Source organism: Kryptolebias marmoratus, linkage group LG20, assembly GCF_001649575.2.
Source record: "Kryptolebias marmoratus isolate JLee-2015 linkage group LG20, ASM164957v2, whole genome shotgun sequence".
NCBI lineage: Eukaryota > Metazoa > Chordata > Actinopteri > Cyprinodontiformes > Rivulidae > Kryptolebias > Kryptolebias marmoratus.
In genome coordinates, this window is record NC_051449.1 from 3,451,277 (window position 1) to 3,466,138 (window position 14,862).

At 39.8% G+C, this 14,862-nt stretch overlaps 1 protein-coding gene across 1 annotated transcript in view; it reads left to right on the top strand.

Annotated features, from left to right (window-relative positions):
* The window catches only part of cadm3 (cell adhesion molecule 3), a 116,206-nt gene that overhangs the window by 636 nt on the left and 100,708 nt on the right, over positions 1 to 14,862 (top strand). Inside the window, exon 2 of the mRNA XM_037981910.1 lies at positions 1,941 to 2,099. Coding sequence (XP_037837838.1) covers positions 2,009 to 2,099 — 91 coding nt within the window. The 5' untranslated portion in view covers positions 1,941 to 2,008. The remainder of the gene's footprint in view (positions 1 to 1,940; positions 2,100 to 14,862) is intronic.

The following is a 14,862-nucleotide window of genomic DNA, read 5'->3' on the forward strand; positions in this document are numbered from 1 at the left end:
GAGGGGTTACAGTTATTCTGGGTCTCTTCCAGCTCTGCTCGGCTCTGCCTTCTTTGGTTATTTATACCCGTTTGTCTTCAGGCCAGAGCGAGAAAGAGGGAGAGAGCGCGGCCGACTGAGGCGCAGCAGCTTCAGCTTCCTCGGGAACATACTGAGCGTACACACGCGTCATCACATACATCCACATATGCGCACATTTTTTCGCGCTACCCTGCCCGCTTCTCGTTTCTGACCCACTGATGGTATGCTGTGCTTGCTCCGCAATGATTTACACACACACCCACACATATAGACACACAACCCCACCCTCCGTCCCCGCCCCAAAAATGCGCGCCCGTCACGCTGGCAAAACTACAGTCACAGATGGACAGAGGGCTCACCTCTGCGCAGCTATTTTCAGAAATGCGAGGAAGAGAATGCGCGCGCGTGCGTGTGTGTCCATGAGAGAGCCGGAGCTGCTTTTGTGCTCAAAATCAGTCTCCAGTGTTGTGCAGAGGAGCGCACGGTGTATTCTCAGCGGGCGGCAGGTGCGTCTCCCTCCGCTGCCGTTATGTTTTTCTGAGTCTTGTTTTCACTTTTTTTCCCCCCTCTGTTTTGTTTCCAACTGCTGTAATGCTCCTCTGCCTTATTTTTTAATTAGTGTGAGTTAGTGGGGAGCTCGCTTATGAGCTGTCCAAAACACCCGTTTCTCTCGCGCGCAGCTTATTAAAGTGAAATAATAAATTAACAGTAATAAGAGAAAACAATCCTCCGCCTCCTCCTCATTACACCAGGTACTCTCCACTATCTCCATCCTCTCTTGCTGCTTGGCTTCATCACACACACACACACACACGCCTCTGTGCCCTCTCTGTTTGTTATGACCAGTGGCGGATCGAGATATTTCTTGGGGTGGCAAAGGTGGGGCACGAGATTCCAGCAGGGGCTGCAGAGTTTATTGCTGCAGGAAAAGTTTGCCTTTAGACTTGAATTTGTGTACTTAGGTTATTTCTCTATACCTATAAATTACACAGAATTACACACTAAAAACTGCTGGGTTATTTTGATCAACTGGGTGAAAGTTGTTGGATCACAGGTTTGGTTGGTTTAATTAAATACTGGGTCAAAGGTTTGGTTTGGATGGAGATGAGCTGTGTTGGTTCTTCACAATCCCCCATTTTAAGCAAGAAGTTCATCAAATCAGACCTAACTGGATCTCTGCTTTAAGGGTGCAATAAGTAAAAGTAAAAAGGTAAAAACAACGTGTAAGAAAAAACAAGTAATTATCAAATAACCCACATTTTGGGTTGTTCAACAAATAAGTAATTTAAACCAATTTTTTTGTCAAAACTGAACCCAGGCCAGGGTCAAACCGATAACCCAACCCTGCTGAGTTAAAACTACCCAGGGTTGGCTCGGTCCTTGGGTCATTTTTCTTTTGAAAAATGTAAATAAATTTGACATGTTTTTCTGGTGATTTTTTTCTTTCTTTTTTTTTGTTCCAGATTTGCCAGTTTGTATGAGTCTTAGAAACTTTCAGAACTGACTAAAGTTGTGCTTCAGGGTTAAAAAAAGCCTCAGTAGTTAGCTGGTCTTGGTCTGCACAAATGTGAAATTTTCGTGGACCAGTTGGTGGGTGAAACCATTTTGAAATTTAAGAGGGGTGTGACAAATGTTAGTGTCTCTATGCATTGTACAAAACATACAAAATATATTAACTAGCCTATAAATATGATGGTATCTCGGGTGGCAACATATATTTTTACAGCAGCAGCAGCTGCCACTCTGTGCCACCCCCTAGAACCGCCACTGGATAAGACACAAGCAGATCGATGAAACCCCCCTGAGCAGCGCGTGAGGAATGGGTGGGCCGAGCATTTATTCAGTGGCGGGGGATGCAATTAGTGGTCAGTTGGCCTGCCCGGCTTGTTTTCTTTAGCTCTCCATTGTTTTCCCTGCAGGTGACACTTCGGAGCTCATCTGCCCTCCTGAGCATTCAGTGAGCCAGGCGGATCCGTGCGCCCCCACCATGGCCTTCCCATCAGCCCCCTCCGCACTATGGATCGTCAGCTTATTGACTGTACTATTCACAGCTGCGGTTCACAGCAACATTTTCAATGGTAAGCACATCTATTCCTCTTCATTTATCTCTCAGTGTCTCTCCCAGGGCCCCTGACCTCCCTGACCCTCCCTTTCTGTCTCCGGTGGCGCTGCTCTCTCTGTTGACTTGAGGCTTTTTTTTTTGTTGTTCTTCTTATTCACTGTATTATGAAAAGGCAAGCAGAGAAGCATTATTAAGCACATGGGACGCTCCCACCTCCCTCAGTGGAATTTCTGTTGTTTTTGAGGAATGTGTGTGACTTTCACGTGGGCCCAAGGCTCAGCACGCACACGTTACAGGTCCAAGAGTGACACAGTTTCCCCAAAGCTTCGCTTTCTCCACACTCAGACACAAAGACATTCACACGAGAAAGCACGAAGCAGGCAGTGTCTGGCATTCTTCCTTTGATGTTCACCTCATCTTTGTTTTCTCAAATTAATTTTCAAATGCTTACAAAGTCTAGCCCCTGAACGTCTTTCAAGATACATCCAAAGATATGATCACGGTAGAGGAACCAGGAGCCTGGAAACTGCAAAACATCGAATAACTACTCTTGGACAGTCTGTCTTCCCCATTAAGGGCTACACTGTAAAAAAAACTGTAGAAATTTACCCATTAAAATTGGTGTGACAGCTAAAATGAACAAATACACCAGCTCAATCACATTTAAATAGAAATGAGTTAAATTTCAACCAACTTATACACAAAGAAATTTCTCATTTTTATACTCAGATAAACCAGATTACGTCTCATTAGTTTTTTATTCTTGTAACTTTAAAAAAAATTGTCAAGTCATTTTAGTTAATCCAGTTAGGTAAATTCCAAATTAGGTGTCGCTCGGCTCTGTTAGGTAAATTCAAAGAAAGAAAAGAAAAAGTAGTTTGTAAAATTATAACTAGTCTGCTTAAACAGACTAAATAAAATAGACATTTGTGCTAGCTAATATGTAATTATTTGAATTAAGGTGTAAAAAACTTTAAAAATCAAATTACATACAAGATAGCATTTGAACATTTACCTACTCATTAACAATTATATCCAGGAATTTCTTCATATTTTTGCTAAAATGTTTGTGAAACAGGAAACTGTTGCTGTTCACAACCAATATCTTTGGTTGAATTTTCATCAAAAGTTTTGAATGCAGTTTACTAAAAAAAAAAGAAAATTACATTTACTAGCTAAAACACTTGAATAAAATATAAATATTCTTTATGAGTAACATTTAATACAGTTCAAATCCTTTTCACAGTGCGGCCGCTCTGAAATATATTTATATTACCTAAAGAAATCACTTGTATTCATGTCCTGATGCTGCTATATTTGTTTGGTAAGGTGTTGTATTTAATTGGTTTTCTGGAATGTTTGTTTGTGTAGCTTTAGCATGTTTATTATTTAAAACTTTTTGTGCTGACTCAGCATTTTATTGTTTTAGCTTGTTGGTTACGTAATTATAACTGTGCTGATTATGCTGTTTATGTAAAAGCCCAACTAAGGACAGGAGTTGAAAATTAGCTGTAAAGTCTGTACAGCACATCCGTATCATTCTGTGGAAATGTTAAACTGTATCGTCTCTATCAAAATAAAGTTCTAGCCTGTTCTATTCCACCTGCTGATAAGGGGTGATCATCTTCTCGGATTGCATCCAAGCACACGTCCGCGCATAGCGGTGCAGATACAGAACACTCGTCATGACTAAAACTGTAACCGAAGTGGATGGTAAGAGAGGATTTGATGAGAGAAGCACTTTGTAATGATATCATCCCTGGTGTGAGTACCAAGTGAGCAGGAATACACTGTCCAGTATGCTTCCCAATTACATAACTCTCAAGTGACTGGCTGCCAGTAATACAACCTTTAGAGGGCAACTTGTACCAGAGACAAAGTGGTGTATCATGATTGGCTCCCAAGCCATAGAAAATTGATTGACACAGGTAGAATCCGTGTTGCCATTTTCTCAATACAGTTGGGGTTTAATTGCAGACAGTCTTTGGCACAGAAGTGTGAGCCAATTTAGAAGGCAAGAAACCTTCTAACAGACATATTCTGATTTGCATTTGGAATATATACAATCTCTGAGGCCTATTGTGTTCACTTGTGCTTATCCACGCTATTTGTGCAATCATATGCTTGAATAAATGTGTGAGTCTACAGATGCAAGCCCACACACTATCATTTACTGTTCTTTGATGTTGTCTATCCGTATAAGCAATTATTTGTACTTCACTTTTAATGAGGCACTGAGTTTAAGTGCATTTATGGATGAAATGCAGAAAGGGAAAGAAATGTCATGGTGTTTTGCTATTGGTCAGTCAATGTGAAAAGCGATGTTAAATCTGGGATGAGGCCACAGCTTAGAAAAATTCAAATTGGAGAAAGCTGTTTAACGGGAGAAAAGGACAAACCACTCACAGACCGAGTCGCTGATGATGAAACATGAAATTCTTGTCAGGATGCTGACCCAGGCCGTGTAGCTCATCATTGAAACCCAGGTAGCGGTTCATTATTTGGGTCCAAAAATGATTTTGGCTCTCATTCAGAAGCGTGTCACATTTGATTAAGGTGTGCCCACAGGGAGGCCTGACCATGCATGACCAATTCTTGCTTTGGTTTCACCTAAGCACTGTTTTACATTATCATGTCAGTCAAAGAGAGTAATTAAGCCTGAGACGCCTGACAGCATTTAAGAGATGAGAAAACACGTCAAAGAGTGAAATTGAAAGGGGAATGAGGGATAGAGGGCTGACTTAACAGCGCCTTATTATGCTCTTTGTGGACTGAGTTATAGGTTCTTTTGGGATGATTCTTTTTGTTAAACCTCAATTAAATAACCCTATCAATATCATTCATTACATCTACTTCACAACACCGTTTCCAAAGAAGTTGGGATGTTGTGGACAATGTAAATAAAAACAAAAAGCAATGATTTTCAAATCTCATACACTCAGATTTTATTCACAGTGGAACAAAATAAATATACCAAATATTTAAAGTCAGAAATTGTAATAATTGTTAAAAAAATGAATTTGATCTCAGCAACACATCTTAAAAAAGTTTGGATAGCAGCAAGAAAAGGCTGTAAAAGTAAGTGACACAAATAAGAAACAGCTGGAGGAGCATTTTGCATCTAATTTGGTTAATTGGCAACAGGTCAGTGAGAGGATTGAGTAATAAAAAGCATTTTAGAGAGGCTGAATTTCTGTGAAATAAAGATGGACATGTCAGGATTTGAGCTTTGTTTTGGTTATTCTTTGAGGTTTCTTTTGTATTTGGGGTTATTGTTTTCATGTTTGGTATTGTTTTCATTGTTTTAGTCTTGTGTTTCTGTCATCATTCACTTCTCCTCAGTCAGTCACTTGTTTTCCTGCCACGCCCATCTCCACCTGCTCCTAGTTTGTAATCACTCACCTGTGCCCACTTCCCCTAATTACCCTCAGCTTTAAAGTCTGATCATTTCCTCAGTTCGCTGGCTTACATGTGCTGTCTGGTTCCTGTCTTGCTGCATTTTGGGTTTTTGTTGTAGTTGGGTTTTGCTGCCTCATCAGCATTTATTTTAGTTTCTTTCTTAAATTATTTGTCTAAACTGTGTCTAAAAATAGTGAAACACATTCAGAATGATGTTCATCAAAGGCATTGGGAAGACTGAATATCCCATCATCTACAGTTCATAATATCATAAAACACTTCAAGAATCTGGGGAAATCAATAAATTCAAAGGTCAAAGCTGAAAGTCAATAATGAATGGGTCTTCAGGCCCTCAAATGGGGCTGCATTACAAATAGGTCTGGTTCTGTTCTGGACATCACTTCATGGGCTCAGGAACACTTCCACAGATCATTGTCTGTAAACACAGTTCAACAAATGCTGCCTAAAGCTCTATCAGGCAAAGAAGAAGCCATATATGAACACTATCTAGAAACACTGCTGTTTTCTCTGGACCAAAGTTCATTTAAAAGGGACTGAGGCAAAGAGAAAAACTCTTCTGTTGTCAGATGAATCCAAGTTTAAAATTGTTTTTGGAAACCACATCCTCTGTTCTAAAGAGGAGATTGATTTTCCAGCCTATTATCGGGGCACAGTTCAAAATCCAGCCTCTCTGATGGTATGGGCAACTTACCTATCTGAAAAGGGACCATCATTGCAGAAATATATACAGGTTTTAAAACAACATATGCTCCCATTCAGCAAAAAAAAAATCCAGCAAAGAAGACCCATGGCTGTTGAACAGCTAGAATCCTACATCAGACAAGAATGAAACAACATCCCCCTCAAAAAAAACCTCTAGAAACTGGTTTCCTCCGTTACTGGATGTCTACAGGCTGTTGTTAAAAGAAAAATAGATGCTTCACAGTAATAAACAACTTTTTGAGATGTGTTGTTATAAATCCAAAATCATATTTTTTTTCCAAAAAATGTTACAATTTCAGCATTTAACATGTTTACTATGTTCCATTGTGAATAAAATAGGGATTTATGAAGTTTGATTTTACATTTTACACAATATTTTTCAGAATTGTGGTCATATAATCAGTCACAATCTACTGTTGAAAAAAATTTTAATCATAAACAAAACACACCATTTGTTTTTAGTCAGTAGTGGAATTTCTCTTGGTGTCCCCAACAGAAGAAAAAGCGACAAATGACAGACTTTACCGTAAGGCAGTCGGCTCTCATTAAACAACACAAAACAAAACAATGCTGAAAATATACACTTATGTAAATCTTGCATTCTTGCGGTTGACATGTGAGTAATACCCAAGCAGTCATGTTGAACTTTGAGCGTAAAAAGTGTTGGCTGCGGCACAGGTCCATCGCTCACATCTTTCTTCGATCCGTCTTTTTGGTGTTGTTGTGACACTGCAGCAAAGCCGCTAAGTAGAAGATGGATTAGGGAGGTTGAGTAGTCGGATAATGGCTTGTCATAATGGAGAAGTCCATGCAAGAAGGGCCTGGAATAGAAGAGGGTCTACTTAGCATAAATAATTCAACGTTATGTATCAGAGAGGAAAAATGATGAGCTCAGCAAATCAATGTTCAAGCAAATAAGCCATCAAAGAACAGGACAGCCCATTACTGCTGGACTGAGAGTGCTTGGTAAATTAAAGCTATCTGGACTCTGTCTTTTTGCATCAAATAAAAATGGAAAGACAAACAAACAAAGCTTCTCTGATAAATTACAGGGTTATTTTACAGCAATGTGTCACGACTGTTTAAACTCCTGACCATCCCTGAACTCCCAAGTCTCTTGTCACTATCTCATCTTTATCAAGTCATGGAAAGGACAGCATTAGCGTTTTTTTTTTCCTGAATCTTTCAGGCTTTCTTAGAGCAAGTGAACGAATCGAGGAGGCGCTAATTGCATGCTGTTTGACATATCCATTTCCACAGCTGGATGTGCAGCCATGCGCCGTGGATGGAAAGTGCCTCTCAGAAGGGCACCAGATTAGCCATGCAACTGGCCGGCTGCGCCCTGGTTCTGTAATATTGACCCAATTACCCAGGGGTTTTGGTGGAGAGCACGGGGTCTGTCTGTCTGAGCACTCAGTTGACAACAAGTAGAGCCACGTGCTGTGACCTCCCATCAACCACCTGGCCCTCAAATCCACAGCAGCCTCAAATCTCAGACCCCAGTAGGATCTTTGCTTTTGTGACAAGAAACATGCCTAATTGTTTATTTACTCTGCGAGTTCTACTCGTCGGAAGCATTGACTGAATCCCGATGCTTCCAGCTGAGGCCAGTAATGAATAAAGATTAAAGGATGGAAGCTGTTTGGACCAGTTGTTAGCGGGCTAAGATTTGCAGGCAGGGGGACTCTGTGTGTCTGCCAGCGGTTCACTTTATCCTGCAACAAAATGGGTTCCTTTCCCCCCCTGGACCGACTCTTTCTCATTGGCTCGAAGCCCACTTCCTGTGTGCACTGCCGTTGTTTGCTGTTGACTTCCTGTGTGCCAAGATGGGGGCATATTTGGCTAATACGCAGTACAGCTAGCACACAATAGCAGTAGGCGGTTTGGATGAGAGGCCTCTGCCTGTTAACAAGGCTGACTGATAAGCAGTGACTCATTAACAAGCCGAGGTACACAGAGCCTGGGGGAATTACCGCCTAGCCACTGTGACATTAATAAGAGGCTAAGCTATTTTTCCATTTGGCTCCAGTGGCATAGGACTAAACTACTGATTTTTCTTCTCAGTGCTGGCTATTTAGTGGCTGTAGTGCTCCTCCATTTGTTTCAGATTCTGGTTAGCTGGTCTGACTGGAGCGTGGGCTTATCAGTTCTGTCAGAGTAGGTTAAGGTAATGAAATCTGCTGTTGCACTGGAAAATCTGATTCCTCTCATTAGTTTAGAAACATCGGGGGAGAAGCCCAATTATTTGATTTTGTTTTGTTTTTCTTAAAAAGGAAGACAAAAGCATATTCTAAAGTAGACCCTAGATTTCTGTTATTAAGGCTGATAATAATCCAAACACTCTTTAGATACAATTAAAAGCACTCATTGCAAAGACATGAAGACCAGTCAAAGAAAAGAAACAAAATAACTTTATTCTCATTTCAATAGTTAATCTGTCCTTATAAAAAAAAGTGAGAATTTTTTTGAATTTATTCCTTCTCTTTCTTTAGCTGCAGATTCACTCTTGTGTTTCCACCTAAATGTCTTCTCTGAGATTCGATTCTTGTCCAGTTTTACAATATTTGTTTTCCTACACAGACTATGACCATCTTACTGTAGGTCAGTCATGTGACTCAAACTTCCACATGATTTCTGGCAGATTCAACTGAGTGCTTTGTTTAGATTGAGTGCATACCTACATTTCTGAATTGCATATTAATATATCTGGAGAACTACTGGAGTAAATTCTTTCAAACTACACTATTTAATATCATTCATTTTTTATGCTTGATTTCATACTTTGCAATGAGTACCTTTTAAACATTGAAAGTACACAAACCATCTGTTTGCTATCAGCATTTTACATCCAAAGCCACATTGCTTCCATTGTCTCGTGTTTTTGTTCCTCCTTGATTCTGTAAGTGTTCTGTCATCCAGATCAGCTCCATGATTACAAATTTAATCCTGATTGGTTGACACTGGATTGCAACGGATTCACATCTGGCAAAAAACCCCAATTATTTCTCCTGTGTTTATCATGCCGATTAATTAACGTGCTGTGGCTGATTGATTAAACTTCTAACAAAGTCCCAGTCATGAGCACTGGAACCCTTGGGATGATTGGCATCACACATTATGCCCTCCAAAGTGTTTTTTCATGCTATGGTCATAGATTTACAGACACGCTGAGACATTACATATGTGTTAAAAGAAAAAAAAACAGCTACAGAAACAAAGCTCAAAAAGGCACAAGTGTCGATAAGTAATATGATGTTAAATTAAGCAGAATTAAAATCCTGTTGCACATCAGTGCAGTCAGATCTTAGAGGTATCAAGAGTGCCCAAAGAAGACTCCATTAGACCTCATCAATTTGAGGAAGCTCACATCAACCCAAACCCACTCAGGCAATGTGAGATTACATCAGAACAGATCAATTTTGCCATCATAATAACAGCAAATGCCAGTTAGAGACAGTAAGAGAGAAGGGCTCTTGAGATTTTGCAAAATGTTAACAGACTCTTCTTCCTCTCAGGTACTATTAGAAGACAAATCAAGCTGCAGTAAGTAAGGGTTATAAAAAAAAAGGGGGGGGGGGGGTCCCACATTTAGAAAGCTGACAGCTTTTAACCCAGAAGCTAAATAACAATGCCAGCTTTGAAATACATTAAATCACCTAATTTCCAACAACAAGAATCCTGATTGCACTTAGTTGGCTTTTTCTTTGATCAGGTTACTCACTTTTAAATCCTCACCAAATACCACATTCTATTTGCTCAAATTCTCAGTGGAGTATTTTAATTGCTTGTTGCTGAGATGGAAATCACCCTTCCTGTCACTGATGCATGGACGGTCATACCAAAGGGCTTCCTGGTAAGGTGCATGTGTTTGCTGGAGCCTATCAGTGCTCTGTATTAAACGCCAACTATATGACGGGGTGCTGGTGGATGTGAGTGCATGGCGGTGGAGTGCAGCGTTTTGTATTGATTGAGTCTGAGTGCTGAGGGTTTCCCCCCTGAGCGCCGGTGCTCCACCAATGAAGCGGCAGAGGTTGCTCTTGTTTATTGCCTGGTTTTGATGATGCCATCACTTCAGCTCATAGAAAGAGAGTGTGTCCGTGGGGACATCTTATCACCGATACCACAACCATAAAGCTTTTTTAACTCACCTGTGTGCTGTTGAGGACTTTCTGCAGTCCGGTTTCTGTGGACGATATTACTGTCCACTCACTGGAAAGACAGTTATTGAGCCTCTAATGGAGCAGCCATCTACAGAACTGGGAAAGTGTATTGATGCATGTCTCTAGGCATTTTAAACCATCATAAGCAATGAATGCATGAAAATAAATCTTCACAAAACATGTGTTTACATTTGATTTTGTTTTCATCACCTATAATACTTGCTTTTTATCATCACCTGCTGCCAAACACAATAATGGCTACAACTCAGTCAGTTTTACAGACATTGATCCAAAATTTGGTGTGGTAGTAGGTGAGCATCCTTCCAATATACAGCCTGAGCACACCACATTACGCAACATTTTTCTTAAAATGTTGGCAGTTACTGTTGGTATCAATCCTGTTTGTCTGTTAGCAAAATACCCCATGAATCACTGGATAGATTTTTGATGAAACTATCAGAAAATGAGCATCAACAATTTAACTTTTGGAGAATTACACCATTTTAAGAGGACACAAACATAACTATAACTTAGTCCAGTTTACAGATATTGAGCTAAAATTTGGTGCCGTACAGGCAGGTAGTCATCCTCAACATATACTCTGAGTGCTATATCATCTCACAAGATCTTGCAATATCACATGAGATTGTGCACACAGTCATTTACAAGGCTATAACTCCATCATTTTTCATCTTGAAATGATTTTAATGTAAAACTCTGGCATAAAAAGGCTGCTACAAACATCTGGCTTGTGTAGCCAGTCCCACCATCAGTAGCATAACATCAAACGGCTGTTGGGTGTTTGCAGTTTCCGCACTTTTATGATGTCAGGCCGATTAAAGCGATTGCAAAGTTTCAGCTTTAAATCTGAAAGAAATCCATTCTCACAGTATAATATTGTACTGAAGCAGAGCTGAATATTGTCTCCTAAACATAGAATGCATTTATTGTTTTACTTGTGAGTTTTATTGTGTACTGAGATATGGCTTCAGTTTGGAAGTCATTGCATCATTATTAAAGTTTCCCCGTCGAAACACAGCAGCTCGGTGGAATTCATTTATGGTCCTGCTGCACTGCTGAGCTCTTTATGCCTGAGAATTGCATCTCACCGCTCTGCTAAAAGTCTCATACTTCCAATATGCATCTGCTATTAAAGTGCATTCTGCATTACTGAGATGCCTCTACAATACCAGGCATTAAGTGTATGGGTTTTCATCATCACTTATGACTGCATTGTAATTGTATTGTTTTTTTTTTTAATGCAGCCACTACAACGGCAGTTAGTTATAAGGCAGCATTGTCCACAAGAACAACTGATGGGTGCAGGATCATTAGACCTGGCTCTACAGAGTCGACATTTACTATTCGCTGAAGTGGAAAAGGTTGTCTTTTCTGAGTCTTTTCTGAAAGGTAACAAAACTGATGATGTGTGGATTTTTTTTTTCTGCAGTTTGAAGCTAAATGCTTTAGAAAAGGGATAGAAGTGAGCAAATGATGAAAATCGAGTTTGGTACAATAATCTGAGTGTCCAGATATAGAGTGAAGTGAGAGATTTTTCTGCATTGTTGGCAAGATGTGAACACACAGTGGACTTTACTTTAGTGATCCTGATTGTACTGAAAACTTTTCAAGTCTATTAAAGGTACTCACTGCACACTACAAAATCAATCATAAAACAGTTATCCTGGACTATATCAAATGGTGCAGTTGGCAAGAGTTTACTCCAGTAGTTTTCCAGATATATTGATAGCCAGATCTGAAATGTGGGTATGCACTCAATGTAAACAAAGCACTTGGTTGAATCTGCTGAAAATCACATGGAAGCTTGAGTCACATTATTAAACTAATAATGGCCAAATATGGCGGTTTTTTTGTTGCTATTATCTGTTTTGTAGAATATTGGAGAAATTGTTTAAGTGTAAATATAGGAGTAAAATTGCTGCTAGACGAGAAAGACAAGAGGAAGACTGAGTAAGAAATCTGTCATGAAGAAGTAGCTGGCATCAAGCGATCCTTCCAACAAACTCAGCTCTTCCTAAACTACATTTAGACCAGTAAGGTTTAACATTTGACCTATTTTCATTCATGACTTTGTCTGTTTCTGTAGATAAACAAACACATGTGGTAGTTTTAATTTTAATAAAAGAAAAGAAAAGTTCAGACTTTGTTTCTTACATTTTAAAAAAACAAAAAAAGTAGACAGTCTAGTTTTCATGACATTGCAACGAGTGTCTTTAAGATATCTACAAAGATATCCTATTTTCAAACCCACTGTGGATATCAGACTCTTTTTCTGCTCCTATAATCTGCTTTGTTCATTTCAAGTTTATCTCGAGTGCTTTTATTCCGTATGATTGTGTTTCTACATGAATGCCACATCCTAGGCAGGTGCTCACTTGATACAACTGTCTTCATAGTTGGAATACTTTTATTTTATCTAGTGCCTACAGTGGTTCTGACTCACAGCATGCATGACATCCCTCTGAGATCTGCTGCTCCCATCTTTTCTTGTCTTAAGCAGTGAACAGATTTTCAAAAAAGCTAGTCTTTCAGTGAATAGAGAAATAATTTTGCCTTATTCTGCTATCCTTGAGTTTTCACAGAACTGAAACATTCTTTGTTTCCAGTAACAGCTGCTATGTAAAGAAATATTTTGGCTTTTGTTCAAGCCTTTAAGTCTTCAGTAAATTTGGGAAAATTCAATCTGAAAATTCAAGGCTCAGCATTTCTTGAAGGAATGCATATCGCCCGCCGCCTTTCATGCCAGAGATTTAGACTAAGATCATATTTTGCTGAGGAGAGACAAAGTTGCAGCTGTTTTGGTCAAACCTTGTAAAAGTTGTGAGAAAATGAGCCTCATTGTGCTGCCTATTGATCAGAGACCTCAAAGAGACCCTATAAATAGAGCCAAAAGTTCCTATATTTATGATCAACTCAAAGAAGACTGACAAAATTTAATTAAAAATCGTATTTTACTTCTAACAAATCAAAAGGATTAAACAGAGATTAACAACCAAAATACGAAAACAGGTTGGTGAGACAAATGTTATCGAACGTTCCCTGAAAATTCCCAAATCTTTCTAATTTGTTGCAGCAAAAGTGAAACACGAAACCTGCTACAGCTGCTGTATTCATACTCACCTCAGTCTGAATTTACTGTTCTTGAAAACCCTTATTAGGGCTGTGCTGGTTGCATTTTAATAAGTAAGACCCAGAACAGAGAGTTCCAGTGAGAAGAAGGTTAAGTATTATTTAAGGTCATCCGATCAATTAGTCAGCATCTGTTATGGACGAAGAAGCTTTAAAACCACACTGCTTGCTGCTGAAGTGCAAGGCTGTGCTTTTAATCTGGACCGGGCCGTTTTGACAAAGATCGAGGTATGTTGAGCATGAGATGAGGGAATGTGCATTTTGATGATGGGGCCATCGCCACACGATGTAACTCAGCGCTGCTGCGCTGGTTGAAGACAAAGGCACCAAATAGGCATCTCTAATCTCCCTGCTGAATGAATTGGAAACAAAGAGAGGAGGAACGCAGACACAGAGGCTTGGACACACATAGGATAAGCTGATTACCAAGGAAAGGAGGGGAGGTTGAGGGAGACAGAAGCAAGCATGTGAACAAAAAAAAAAGCATACAGTAAGGGTGCAGGAGGGCAGGGAGATGGAGGCGGAAAGGGACGGGAAGAAAAAAATAAGAACACTCTCTAATGATGGGGTGCAGAGACCAGAGAGGAAATGAAAAGAAACAGCATGGGGAATGAGGGAGAAATAAAAAAACCTACAAGAAAAAAAAGGTGAAAAGAATGAGGCATGGCATGCTACGTAGAGCATGCAATAGGAAAATGAAGGGCATGCATATTTGCCTCTGATATCCTTCTTAGGCACGCGACACAATCAAAAACAAGACATTATGGAAATGTGAGGCAGCAGTGGCAAAATAACCTCCACCCGAGACATTTCTTCGGCTCTGCTCAGCAGCCCTTACATATACAAATGGAATTACACTCAATCCAGGTGTTGGGGGGAAAATATATACAGCTAATTAAAATGAATGAGATTTACTTAAAAAAGAATATGTTTGTTCTATAAGCTGCTTATTCCTGCATGAGAAGCTGCTACACCACGCACAGATACAAGCAGCGTGCCTTAAAACACACAGTCACACCTCGATTTGATTCACTCTCCTTCACTTTGTTTCCTCACACCCCACCAGGCATGCCTGCACACACACACACACACACACACTCTGACAGTCCATCCGTCTGCCTTTCAGTTGCAAACTTGCTTTATGTTCAGTGAACATGCAAGTTTCTAACTGTACATCAACACACAATATAGATGTAAGCTGGGACCGTGGTTCACAATTTTGTTCCACCTCATGTACCACATGTGATGCGAATGACAATAAAGTCTCCTTGAATCCTTGAATCCTTGAATATAGTCCCATTTATAGGGATTCTAGGAGATGTGCTCAGAGAAACATGTAAACAGTTG